The sequence below is a fragment of the Anoplophora glabripennis genome, unplaced genomic scaffold (genome assembly GCF_000390285.2).
Source record: "Anoplophora glabripennis isolate ALB-LARVAE unplaced genomic scaffold, Agla_2.0 scaffold7, whole genome shotgun sequence".
NCBI classification, from domain to species: domain Eukaryota; kingdom Metazoa; phylum Arthropoda; class Insecta; order Coleoptera; family Cerambycidae; genus Anoplophora; species Anoplophora glabripennis.
In genome coordinates this window covers 2,076,252-2,088,679 of record NW_019419456.1, presented here as the reverse complement: position 1 = coordinate 2,088,679, position 12,428 = coordinate 2,076,252, and the positions used below count along the sequence as shown (strand labels likewise).

Sequence of the window (12,428 nt, the reverse complement as noted above, 5' to 3'; positions counted from 1 at the left end):
AGGGAGGCGCGGTGGACAATATCGTTGAAAGTCTCCGCTCTGGAGATCAAACAAACAATTCCATTTAGAGGAAATCAAACAAAATAATTCAAAATACAATGTGACAGGCGTGTTGTGGTCTCATCTTCTAATATGAAATGGAATGGGGCTGTGTGTATATAATAGTTTTAACATTTAACAACTACATGTATTCGATTTTATAATAATAATATAGTTTTTATTTACTTTTACAATATACTCTCAAAATATATGAGGAGCATCAATTAGATTGTCAAATCAAAGAAATTCATGAATTAAGTCTATTTTTGATTCTTTTTGTTGTAATTAGGTCCAATTTTGAATATTAATATGTTTCAATAAACTAAGGTTATTTACTATATCTTTTACTTGTTTTCTGACATGAATTAGATTAAGAATGATAAGGAAAAAACCTTAAATTACAAACAGTTCTATTATTACAATTTCTTCATAAATCCATAAATTGATGACGATCACTGTTGTTTATGTTAAATACATAAACAAACACTGATACTTGTACAAAACAATTAATTGAAGTTATTGCTGGTATTAGGAAACATCCCGTTTATTGTAATAAATATTTTTATTATTTATATGTAAGTCACGAGTATCGACCAAGAATTGAATCAATTTTTCTTTTGTTTCAGACAAGGCTTGCCAGGGCAACTGCATCGTGTGTCAGGCCCAGTTGGGCGCCCAGCTACCGTCAAGGCCCCTGCCTTCAAGCCAGGCCTCCCAATATGGGCTGCGTGAAGACCAGGTGACCCCCAGCGCTAGGGTGTGCAACGTGTGCCGTTGCAAGTGCATCCGCTCGCGGTACACGCACTGTCCTCTGCCCATGTGTCCCAACTCGAGAGGGCGTATCAAGCGACTCCGCTCGTTTCCATACAGGTTCCAGGACCTGCCGGCCGACGTCAGGGAGCCCCTGCTCGCCGAATTCCACATCCCCAGCGGCGTAACCAAGTGCTGCTCCGCTTGCTTCAACCGCATCCAGCGCCGGCTGGGTCCCGTGGAAGAGTGGCCCGAGGAGGATGTGAGCAAGTTGAAGGCCGCTCTCACGGATCTGGGGGCTAATTGGCAGATGATCAGTGAACGTTTGAACAAGGCCCCGCATCAGATCAGGAGCTTCTACGGCGCCAATCGGAAGAGGCTCAACCTAGAAAGTTGCCTCGGCGACAGGAAGCCCACGCTGACAGACGAGGAGGAGAGCGGCTCAAGCACGTCGAGCTGCGAGGAGCCCATAAGGGAGCGTAGCAACTCCAGCGACACTGCCAGTGCCGCCGAGAGTCCGCCTGTGCAGGGCTGCAACAGTAACAACCCCATCAAGAAGGAAGACTATGACTCGAGCGCCACAGAGACGGCGGATGAGGCACAGACGCCCGACCACTACCAGGTGTCGGCGACCATCACGCCGGTCACCAACGACGGCCAGCCCAGGCAGAACACCTCCCCGTTGAGCGTCAAGGACCTGGTGCTGGGGGTGATCGAAAACTCGTTCAAGAAAAACCCGGTGGTACAGCAGCAGAACCAGATCAACCCTCCGACAAGCGGCATGGCGCCCACCATCTCCTCCATCCTAAACAACGACTCTAATGAGGTGACGATAGTCAGCGAGTACAACCTGAATAACATAAACAGCCAGCAGAGGCAGCCGGTGCAGCAGAGAACTGATTTGAATTTGGCCAAGCTGACTCCACTTATAGGGGCCACTATTACGCCCGTTTCGGGTCCCATCCAGACGCAGCCTATGGAGCCTCTGCCTCCATCCAGAGACGACCTGATAGTGATGCAGGTGCCCGACGGGAGGGAGCCCGAGACGCTGGACCTCAGCATAAAGAAACCGAGAGAGCCGCCTCCGCCCATAATGACTAAACACCAGCAACAGATGCAGCAGCAGCAGCAGCAACAGCAACAGCAGCAACAACAGCAACAGATGCACAGATCAGAGCAGGCGTACATGTACCACCAGGAGAGGAAGAGCCCCGCCTTCACCATGCGCTCCCAGCCCAAGTTGCCCAGTCCGAAGCCGGCGAATCCTAAAGCGGGCTCGATAACTTTAGGCACCCCCATTATATCCCAACCTAGAGGGTACGAAGGCCTCCTGAGACAGATGCCCGAGGCAAAGATGGGTTCGATAACGCAGGGCACACCCATCCACATGCCGCACAACATGCAGGACAAGCGGGTGTACGACTACTTCAATAAAGCGAGAGCGCAGATGCCCACCCAACAGAGCCAGAGCCAGCAGCCCCAGTACCCCGGGCAGTACCGAACGGCCTACACCACCGTCGACCAGCAGCTGAGTTCGCAACAGCTCACCTCCAGGCAGATCATCATGAACGATTACATCACGTCGCAACAGATGCTGAGCAGGCGTAACGAGAAACTTCAGTATTACCCGGCGAACTCCCCTCACCGCACTCCGCCTCCGCAACAGGGGCAGCAGCAGAGGCAGGGAGTGATCCAGAGACACACCAGGCCGCAATATCTCCAGCCGGGCCACGAAGCTCTCTCTTCCTTGGTGGACGTGGCTGTGCAACAACCTTCCCTACCCGTACCTAGCGCCCCGCACGAAGGCCTCGGGAAGACCATGGCGGACAATATCTTGGAACAGCCGCACCGGTACCAGATAATCCAGCAACACCAGCAGCAGTTGAGGCAGCAGCAGCGCTTGGAAGAGCAGAGACGGGCGGCCTTCCACCACCAGCAGGCCCAGCAACAGCAACAGGTGCAACAACAGCAGCAACAGCAACGGCAACAGGCCAGGACGGATTCCAGCACGTTGACTGCCGCCAGCCTGATAGATGCCATAATCACGCACCAAATCAACCAGACGGCCGAGGGTGGGCGTGGAGAAGTGGTACAGAACACCAGGGAGCAGAGAGCCGGGGATCTGCTGTTCCACAAAGTGGAATCGTCGCAGCAGCAGGGCCAGGATAACGGCGATCGACCGCCCTCGGTTATAAGCGTAGATTTAGACGTGGACGCGGTGAACAAGAACCTTACTGTGAAAGAGCTGACGGATTCGGTGATCAGTCACGACTTTAGCTCGAGGCAGCCCAACTATTACCACCTGCAGGAGAACGTGAACGAGCAGTGGAAGCGGCGAATGCAGCACCAGCAGCAGCAGCAGCAGCAGCAGCACCAACACAAGGAGGACAAACGGGCGCAGACTCCCCAGCAGGACGAGCGCCAGATCATTAGAATAGCCCAGCCGCAGCAGAAGTACCACATAGAGCGTGTGGAGCCCGTCTCACCTCCCGAGAACAACCACTGGTCCGAGCAGAACTTCCGGCGGTACCAGCAGCCCCAGTCGCACATCTCCCCCCTGGACTACGTCAAGAACAGGATAGTGGAGGTGATGCGCACCGAGGACGATAAGAAGGACAGCCAGGAGGGCTCCCACTCGCAGGAGAAGGACCGCAGCGACAGTCCCGGCGACATGGTGATCGACGAGGAGAAGCACGAGAACGAGTTTGGGGCGCCGCCGCCTCAGCAGGGCCAACCAATGCAGCCGCAGGGCGGGTTTTACTCGTTTGTTCACAAAGACAGCACTGCCAACGAGAACTCGAGGAATAACGAACCCAAGCCGCTGCTGAGCGCCCAGTACGAGCCGCTCTCGGACGAGGACTAACAGTTAAAGATTTCCGTGTTTTAGATTGGACTTTTTTTTTCTGGGAAAAGCTTCTTTCTTGTCTGTATATAATAAGTAATAAGTGATATTTTAGGATAGGTTTAATGTTATTTACACTTAAAGCAGCCCCACTTTGACCGACATCTCTGGTGGGACGCGGTCAAGAAATTTCACGTTACCTTCCCGGTTTCAAGACGACGTGGTGGATTTCGAAAATAATTTGTACGTATCGGAGATTTTCATGTTAAAAAGGAGATAAATGAGGTCGTTCCGCTCAGTTTTGACTTTTAGATGTCGTGGAAGTGGGGTCTAACTGTAGCGTCCAACATTTAGTTATTTTTTTAAATATTGTAACTTGTAGATAAATATTTTAGTTTTACTGAATTTAAACCAGAAATGATGTACATATTATGTAAACATGAGGATCGTAAGTGTAAGTCGACTTTTAGGTTAGGTTAAAAGATGTACGGAGCCGATTGCATAACTTTTAAATTATTTCCAATTTGGTTTTTATGCAATTGCGAGACGAGTTCTTTGCATTTCCAATGTCATCAGTTTTCTCTTTTCTTTTTAATATTTTTATACGTAACTAATTTCGTGTACTACTAAAATTTGCTAAAGTGCAATTTTTCGTTTGCTAGATTTTAAAAAAAAGTTGTACATTTCCTTCCGTAACGTGTACATGTTTTTTAATTTTTTGGGAATGTAAATAACTAAATTTATTATAAATATTTTAGAACGTAAGGAATCCCATGTAAATATTTGTGAATTTTTTTAATTTTTCCGTTTCACAATGTAATTTAAGTCTTTACGCTTTTGGCGTCTAAAACTAGACGAACTGATAATTTTTCTACACTATAAAACAAATGCTTCCAAAATATGTACACTGTCAATTTTTTTAGTTTGTAATTTTCAAACTTGTTATTTTGTTGAAATAAATGAATATCAGTTGGATTTACATTTTATTTTATTCCCTGTTGTCCCTTAAAGAGCTCTATATCGTATTTAAATTACTGCCGCTGGCAATTTTATTTTCCTATGGCGCCATCTATCGCAAACATACTCAACTTTAATGTTCGACATCTACTCGATAGAGGCGCTGCTAACAAAAAGTACATTTTCGGTAGTGTCACCTATTGGTTGAGTATCGAACCGTGTAGTTCAGGATCTACCCAATAGGAGCGCACAAGTAAATACGGTTTTGTGCTGCCATCTATCGGAGTTGATTAGAATCGTATGATTCTATTATTATCCGGGAGATGGCCCGAGAACCTTGAAGCTTTCTGCTATCGCCATCTACCGGCTCTATTCCGAACATAGTAGTTCAAAATGTTGTTAATAGTGGCGCTGATCAGTAACATTCGGATAGTGTCACCTATTGGACAGATATCGAACCTTGTAGTTCGTAATCTACCCAATAGGAGCGCTGACGTAGCAAATGTTGGAATATTCCAACCACCATAATAGCGAATCTGAACGGCCGAGTTCGTTTCCGTGGTTTCCATAGGATGCGACACTCAAGAGTGCCGACGAGCTTCGAAAAGTGACAAACTGTTCGGGAAATATTCTAATTTTCAATTTATATTCTAACAAATAATCTTGTTCTGCTTTTTGAGGTGTTGAACTTTTGTTCAATGATAAAATAATTAACATCAGAAGTGGGATTCAACCACAATGTCCATAAATACAGAAGAACAAGAAATTCCACACCGTTGACAGTCCGTCATGACACCTGGGAATTTTCTGGCAATGTTTCAAAAAATGGTAGAGGCGACCAGCTCCAACGTGATTCAGAATGTGGAAAATCTCCGCTCTACCGTTATTACTGGGCCAGGAAATTCCAGAGATGTGCAAATTTGCCTTCAGAGTTTTGATCCGGAAGTAGATAACGCTTTGGTTGAAACGAATGGGAAACTGTGGTAAGATCTGCCCATCATTTGCAAGGTAATGCGAAAGTTTAGTATAATTCATGACGGCCAAAAGCTAATGAGCGTGTGTGGGGGCGTATGAAAGTTGATTTAGGTCATACGTTTCCTCGTAAACGAAACAATGGTTTGTTGTTGTACGAAGCTGTAACCTTTAACTCTGATAGATTTGAGAGTTATGATGAGTATGCTAGACAAAAATTATCGAAACTAAACAGTGTTTCGTGTGGAATGGCCGGAGAATGTTTTGGTTGAGACAATTATACAAGGTATAACTAATTTAAATGTTAGAACTAGTGTACACAATCAAAATTGTTTAGATGTCTATAATTTAATTTCAACATTGCTGTATTCTTTTTACCACGTTTAACTGAGATTAACTGAGTCACTCAGTTCGTCTTAGTAAATTGGAGAAAAGTATATGGTCTTTTAATATGGCTTAAGTTGAGTACAAAGTGAAACTAGCTAAGAAAATTTCTTCCCCCCTTACCCCAAATGAGCTAGCTTTTGATAAAACAGAAGTGTGTCATAAGTGAGTTGAAAACTTTTTGCGTTCTGTGCCAGATATTTGTAATGTTCCATGTCATATCTGTCTTAAAAGTTTGGTACTATACCATTAAATATATGGAGGTTTATCCTTTACATTTTTTAAAAATGGAAAATGAAAATGTAATATCTACACATTCCTATTGTAATGAAGCATTATTATTTTCCGATTTGTGTAAGGCCGCTGGCCAGTTATTTATTTAATTAGTTTAATTGGGTGAGAGCAATTAACCGCGAGTCGAGCCGAAACCATCCGTTGCCCCACTTCGTCGAGGGCCGCGCGCATCGTCCCACCACGACTCCTGCCTAGTCAAGGGGGGATTGAAGCAATAAAACAACCGTTCCTGCACGAAGATCCTCAGTTGAAGTTGATAAGATAAGTACGGTTTTGCACAGTTTAGTGGGTTGACTGCGATGGTACTGTACCTTTTGTCGGTACCCTGTTAAATGCCATGTCTATTGATAATATTAAAACATCTCAGAGGCCATTGCTGAAAAAAAGGGCTGATGAAGGAATTACAGCAAATTACAGAATTCAAAAAGGTACTTCAATAAAAAAAATAGAAAACCTGTGTGCGGCTTTTCTGTTGGTGACCTGGTTATTTTAAAAAGAACAGCTTTGGTTGGAAAACTGCAAAGCAGAGTGCGACATCCATTTAAAATACTAAAAGTTTTGCCAAATGACCGACTGCAAATGAGTTAAGTTGGTACATTCACGACCAATTGCGCTGTGGATCAAGTCCGAATTTGGTCTCACGAATGGACCCTGATGATCNACCCATGGGCAACAATAAATACTGCACTTAAATTAGGCAACCAAATGTACATATACATATCTACGGTTGTCTACATTATGCATTAGTTAGGCTTCCAAATCACCAGAGGCGCTGTGGTAATGGTTTAGTGGATTATTTAGGGAGATTTCGTTCTATCTTGTATATTATTTTTTCTATGGGTCTCACGAATGGACCCTGATGATCATGCTGATATGAGCTCCGAATCTGAGTCTGCTGAGCCATGTTATGTACTTACGTGTTTGTCACTTTATGTAAATGACCAGAAACACGTGAGTTGGGATAATTGTTGGTGTTTACGATACCTGTCGCTTTGTCGACCTGAAGTATGTAAACAAGTATATACCATATTTCGTAATGTTTTATATTGCTGGTGACGTTGGTGTTTGCTATGCCTGTCGCGTTGTCGACCTGAAGCATGTAAACGATGTTTTCTTTGTGTGTTTACTATGCCTGTCGCGTTGTCGACCTGAAGCATGTAAACAATATTTGGTTTATGTATTTATTTTGCCTGTCATGTTAGTTGACCTGAAGCAATATTTTTAACAAATAACTGTTTGACACACATCAGAGTATTATAATAAATCACATTATTTAATATGCGGATATTCTACCTTGCCTGTCATGAGATTTGACCTGAAGCATGCGTATAGGATATTTAGAAAATTTTACTGCATTTTGAATTATGTATCCATATTATTCTTCTAAGGATTGGTGAAATGTAATAATAATGACTAATATAAATAATAATGCTGGTGTTGGTAAGTCTCGTTTAAGGAATTTACAATCTACAACTTTTACAAGGTTGCGACGATTCACAAGCAAAGTCGTATCACCACGTTCACTTTATCATCTTAAATAATAAAACACTAATAGGTATTTTATGTGGGAGCAGAGCTTGAATTGAAAAAATTGCTTCTCCCCTGTTAAGTCTGTTACAGGAAAAGATACTCATTTGTTGTCTGGAGTGCCCAGTTCATCCACAAGCGAAAGAACATACGCCGATGAAGCACTTCGAGGACGAAGCGACTGTCAGTCTGGCCGTGTTGGAATATTCCAACCACCATAATAGCGAATCTGAACGGCCGAGTTCGTTTCCGTGGTTTCCATAGGATGCGACACTCAAGAGTGCCGACGAGTTTCGAAAAGTGACAAACTGTTCGGGGAATATTCTAATTTTCAATTTATATTCGAACAAATAATCTTGTTCTGCTTTTTGAGGTGTTGAACTTTTGTTCAATGATAAAATAATTAACAGCAAATGTTTTTTGTGGCGCCATCTGTTGAAACAGATTCGAATCTTATAGTTCCAGTATTCTCCAGACGATGGCGCTGGCAGAGAGGAAATTATTGTATTGATCATAGAACTTTGCAGTACACTATGTTGTTAATAATAAATTTATAGTGCTGTCACCTAGTGGACAGCTTTCAAACCTTGTAGTTCGTGATCTACCCAATAGGGGCGTACACGTCGTAAATACGGTTCTGGAGTAGATTAGAATCGTACTGTTCTATTATTATCCGGAAAAGGGCGCTCGAACCTTGAAACTTTTTGCTAGCGCCATCTACCGCGCATATTCAGAACATTGAAGTTCAATATGTCATTAGTTGCACTGATTAGTAAAATGCTGGTATTGTCACCTGTTGGACAGGTATCGAACCTTGTAGTTCTTGATCTACCCAACAGGAGAACTGGCGTTGCAAAGGTGTATTTATTTCGCCATCTGTTGAAGCAGATTGGAATCTTATAGTTATAGAAATCTCCAGGAGGCGCTGGCACCTTGGAAATTTTTAGAGGCGCCATCTATTGGATCTAGGTGGAACATTGCAGTACACGATGTTGTTGACAGAGGCCCTAATGTAGAAAATTTAGTTTTAACAGTGCCATCTGTCGGGCTTGTCTGAAACGTTATAGTAGCAGATTTGCCGCTAGGTGTCGCTACTGCTGCATATTTTTTCACCGACTCCGCTTAGATGGCGCCATTAAAAAAGATAATTTTAAAGTGATTAACGGCTGTACGTCAGGTTATTAAATAATTTGGTCATATTTTCATATTGTAAACAATTTATTTCCACAACATTTATATATTACAGACAAATATGGTAAAACTGTAGGTACAATGACTTTATAAAAATTAAATAGTAGTAATAGCAATAATTACAGTTCTACGCTAATATAGTACATGGATTAATTACATAAACGAAGCATATTTACAAGTTAATACTCACCTAGAAATAGAAAATAACAATTTGCGACCCTAAGGCTACCGAGTACAAATTTTGATCTGCGACATAACCTGCATGTTGCTAAGTACAACGAATTAATAATAAATTACAGTGTAATTCCTCTAAACTCTTCAGTCTTATCACAAAGTTGGCGTCGTACTGGTGATGGGCCCCGGAATGCCACGAATCCTCAGAGGAAACGTAGCGGTTTTGGGGGCGCGGGCTGTGATGTACGTTTATTCGCTCCGTTAGACGTATTCGGCCGGAAGGACCTCCGTTTCGTCTGCTTCTTGTCTGCAGAATGTCATCGAAAGCGTTCTGCAGATGTTCACCGCCACTCAGGTGTACGACGGGTCCTTACCCAGGTTGCTGGAGGTGCTGGAACGGCTGGCACTGGATAATCTGAAGAAATATTTGTGATTACAATCCTACATTACAAAGAAAAAAAAAAAACGCTTACCTCCTAATGTCGTTTCCCAAAGATGTCTTCTCGTTCTTAGGAGAGCCCAACTTGTGGTTGGCCAGGAAAGTGCTCACCGATTCGTCGGAACTGTAACTGTCTTGTTCGCTATAAATAAAAACGTCTTCAATAAAGAAACTTGGACATTGCAGAAAATATTACCTATCGGAGTTATCCGAAATGCTGTCCTCCAGATCGCCCTGGATGGCCGACTGCAAGTCCTCTATCCTCTTCAGGGCCAGGCGTAGGTCAGTACGGGCCGTCGAGTTTTCCGCCTCCAAGGATTCGCACCTCTTCTCCAGCTCCTTCTTCTTGATGATCACCTCCGACTCCTTGGCCAGGCTCTTGTTCAGCTCCTCCTTTATCTCCCTGTTAATGATATTAATTGATAATATTATAAGGAAACAACTACTCTGTTGGCTAGAGTCCCGGGCAGGTAAGATCATTTGTCAACAGAATCACCAAACATAGACATAATTATATCGTCTGCTTACCTCAACTGTCTCTGCAGCTTCCTGACCTGGTCCTGTCCTTGTTGCTCCTTGACCCTGGACCCGGCAACCTCGTTCTGCAACTTCTCCACAGCCTCCTTCAGTCTGGCGATCTGAACCTCCAGCCTGGCCCTCGTGGTCTGTTCCAGCTCCAACTTGGACTCCAGTTCTTTCACTTTCAACTCGGACCTAAAAACAAAATATGTATCGTGTGCCAAAAGTGTCCATTTTTATTAAAGATTCCTCACCTTCTGACTTGTAAGTTGGACGAAGCGTCGCCCATGCTCTCCACTGACTCCAACTTTGACGTCAACTCTGCCAGTTGCTCCTTCAGCTGGTTCTTCTCGATCTCCAGCTCGGACACTAACGAGACCTGCTCCTGCAGCGCCATCTGGTCCAGGGACATCTGTTGTACCGTGCCTTTGAATTTCTTCAGCACCTCCGCCAGCTCCTCCTCGTTCTCTTCCAGCTGGGACTGCAGGTCACTCTTTTCTCTCAGCAGGACGTTGGCACGTTCTTCCGCGTCCTGTTTCTGCCTGTGGGCGTCCTCCAGGAGGGACTGGGTCTCCATGAGTTCGGTTTCGAGGCCCTGTCTGGCCTTGACGGCCATCGCCCTGGCGCATTCCATGTCTTCCAGCTGGTTCCGCAGCTGGCGGATCATCGTCTTGCCTGAAACGTAATGTCGTATAATGAAGGAATAATGTATCTACATTTGTAGAAATTGTCCGGATATAGAGGATTAGAACATTTTAATAAAAATTTACTACAGAAAAGTAGGTGTTTTGCGGTTGATTAAATAATCCGGGCAACGTTGCAAATTGGCTCTTAGAATGTGCTTAGTTGTCGTCAATAGAAAATTAGTAAATAAATGTGTCTATATATTTAGAAGTCTGTGCTTAAAACGTAATAACCGGAACGTGTAGGTATTTATTTTAGTATTTAGTGACGGTATGGAGTGTTTGTGTGTCTTCATTGTTAAAGTAGTGTGTTATATAAAAAGCATGAATAATGATGATATTTTACAACACCCCATATATTAATAAAAAAATATTCCTACCTGGCGTCTCTGCCTTCTGCCTGTCCAACTGGGTTTGCGTGTCTCTGAGGAGGGCTTTCGTTCTCTTCAGGTCCCTCTTCAGCCTCTGCAACAGGGCCTCGTCTCCTGCTCTGTCGTGTCGCTCAGTCTCGGCAGCGGCGGACAGTCTTCTCTCCAGCTCGTGCTTCTCCCTCAGAAGCAACGTCCTCTCTTCGTGTTCGTTTTCTAGTTGGGCTTCCAAAGCTGAAATAAGGATATTCATAATTTTATTAAAAAAAAATTCCAGAAAGCAAACAGTTTTACCTTTAACCTTCTTCTGGGCGTTGCACCGGACGTCCTCCAGCTCTTCGTCCCTGACCTGGGCCTCCTTCTTGGCCTCCTTCCTCATGGACTCCAGCGTCATCTCTAGACGGAGCTTGGCCTGTTCCAAGAGTTGCACTTGACCGGCCAACTCGTCCAGCTCCTCCTCCTGGTCCTGGAGGCGTCGTTCGCAATCGATCTTCTGCTTCCTGAGGATGGTCACCTCCTCTTCCGTCTTGCCGCCACAGGTTATCTCGTCGAATTCGCGCTGGAGGGAGGACAACCGTTCCTCTTTTAGTTCCAGCTCCAAACGGATGTCCTGAGAGAAAATTTACATAAAACGAGTTCCATTTCTGTTTTGACGCAACTTACCGCCAGGGCGCTTTCGATGGTGTACTTTTCTGCCACGCAGACCTCCTTCTCCCTGGCCAGCCTCTCCTTGGCTTGTTTCTCCTTCTTCAGTTCGTCCTGGAGCATCTGCGTCTCCGAGTCGAACTTTCTCTGCTTCTTCTCCAGGAGGTTGTTCCTGGCGTTCTGCTCTTCTAGCAGCAGCCGGAGGTCATTCGTCTCGCCATTCATCTTCTGCACCTTCCTCTTCCACTGGCCCACGACCTGGCGCTGCTCCTCGACCTCCTCGTAGGCATCCGCCAACTGGGACCGAAAAAATCGGGATGAGTAAAAATTTACAGATAAATCTCTAAAATCAAGTCCCATTATACGGTAATACCGAAAATAAAACAGATGAAAGTTAATGAGGTCACATTTTGATAACGAACCGTTTTTTAGGGGACGATTTTTAGACCCAAAGAAAATTAAATAAAAAATTAAAATATTGGTAACCCTCCTGAAAGCTTGAAGGATTTTTATTTTTCACAAAATTAAGTTTTATAACACTTTATTTTTCAAACATGAAAATGCTGTCAATTAAAAAAATATATATAATTTTTTGAAAAATATGGAAACACCTGTTGGTATCAGACAGGGTTCATAGTTCAAAA

At 44.1% G+C, this 12,428-nt stretch overlaps 2 protein-coding genes across 7 annotated transcripts in view; one reads left to right on the top strand and one right to left on the bottom strand.

Annotated features, from left to right (window-relative positions):
- Positions 1 to 4,606, top strand: part of LOC108904081 — a 165,026-nt gene extending 160,420 nt beyond the window's left edge. Inside the window, exon 8 of the mRNA XM_018706487.1 lies at positions 666 to 4,606. Coding sequence (XP_018562003.1) covers positions 666 to 3,652 — 2,987 coding nt within the window. The 3' untranslated portion in view covers positions 3,653 to 4,606. The remainder of the gene's footprint in view (positions 1 to 665) is intronic.
- Positions 4,607 to 8,964: 4,358 nt separating this feature from the next.
- Positions 8,965 to 12,428, bottom strand: part of LOC108910579 (unconventional myosin-XVIIIa) — a 200,482-nt gene continuing 197,018 nt past the window's right edge. For all 6 annotated transcript variants that reach the window (XM_018715231.2, XM_023456885.1, XM_018715247.2 and 3 more), the window contains 8 exons: positions 11,803 to 12,081; positions 11,434 to 11,749; positions 11,152 to 11,373; positions 10,343 to 10,763; positions 10,098 to 10,283; positions 9,766 to 9,972; positions 9,604 to 9,711; positions 8,965 to 9,545 (listed from right to left, as the gene is read on the bottom strand). In XM_018715231.2, coding sequence (XP_018570747.1) covers positions 9,482 to 9,545; positions 9,604 to 9,711; positions 9,766 to 9,972; positions 10,098 to 10,283; positions 10,343 to 10,763; positions 11,152 to 11,373; positions 11,434 to 11,749; positions 11,803 to 12,081 — 1,803 coding nt within the window. In that variant the 3' untranslated portion in view covers positions 8,965 to 9,481. The remainder of the gene's footprint in view (positions 9,546 to 9,603; positions 9,712 to 9,765; positions 9,973 to 10,097; positions 10,284 to 10,342; positions 10,764 to 11,151; positions 11,374 to 11,433; positions 11,750 to 11,802; positions 12,082 to 12,428) is intronic.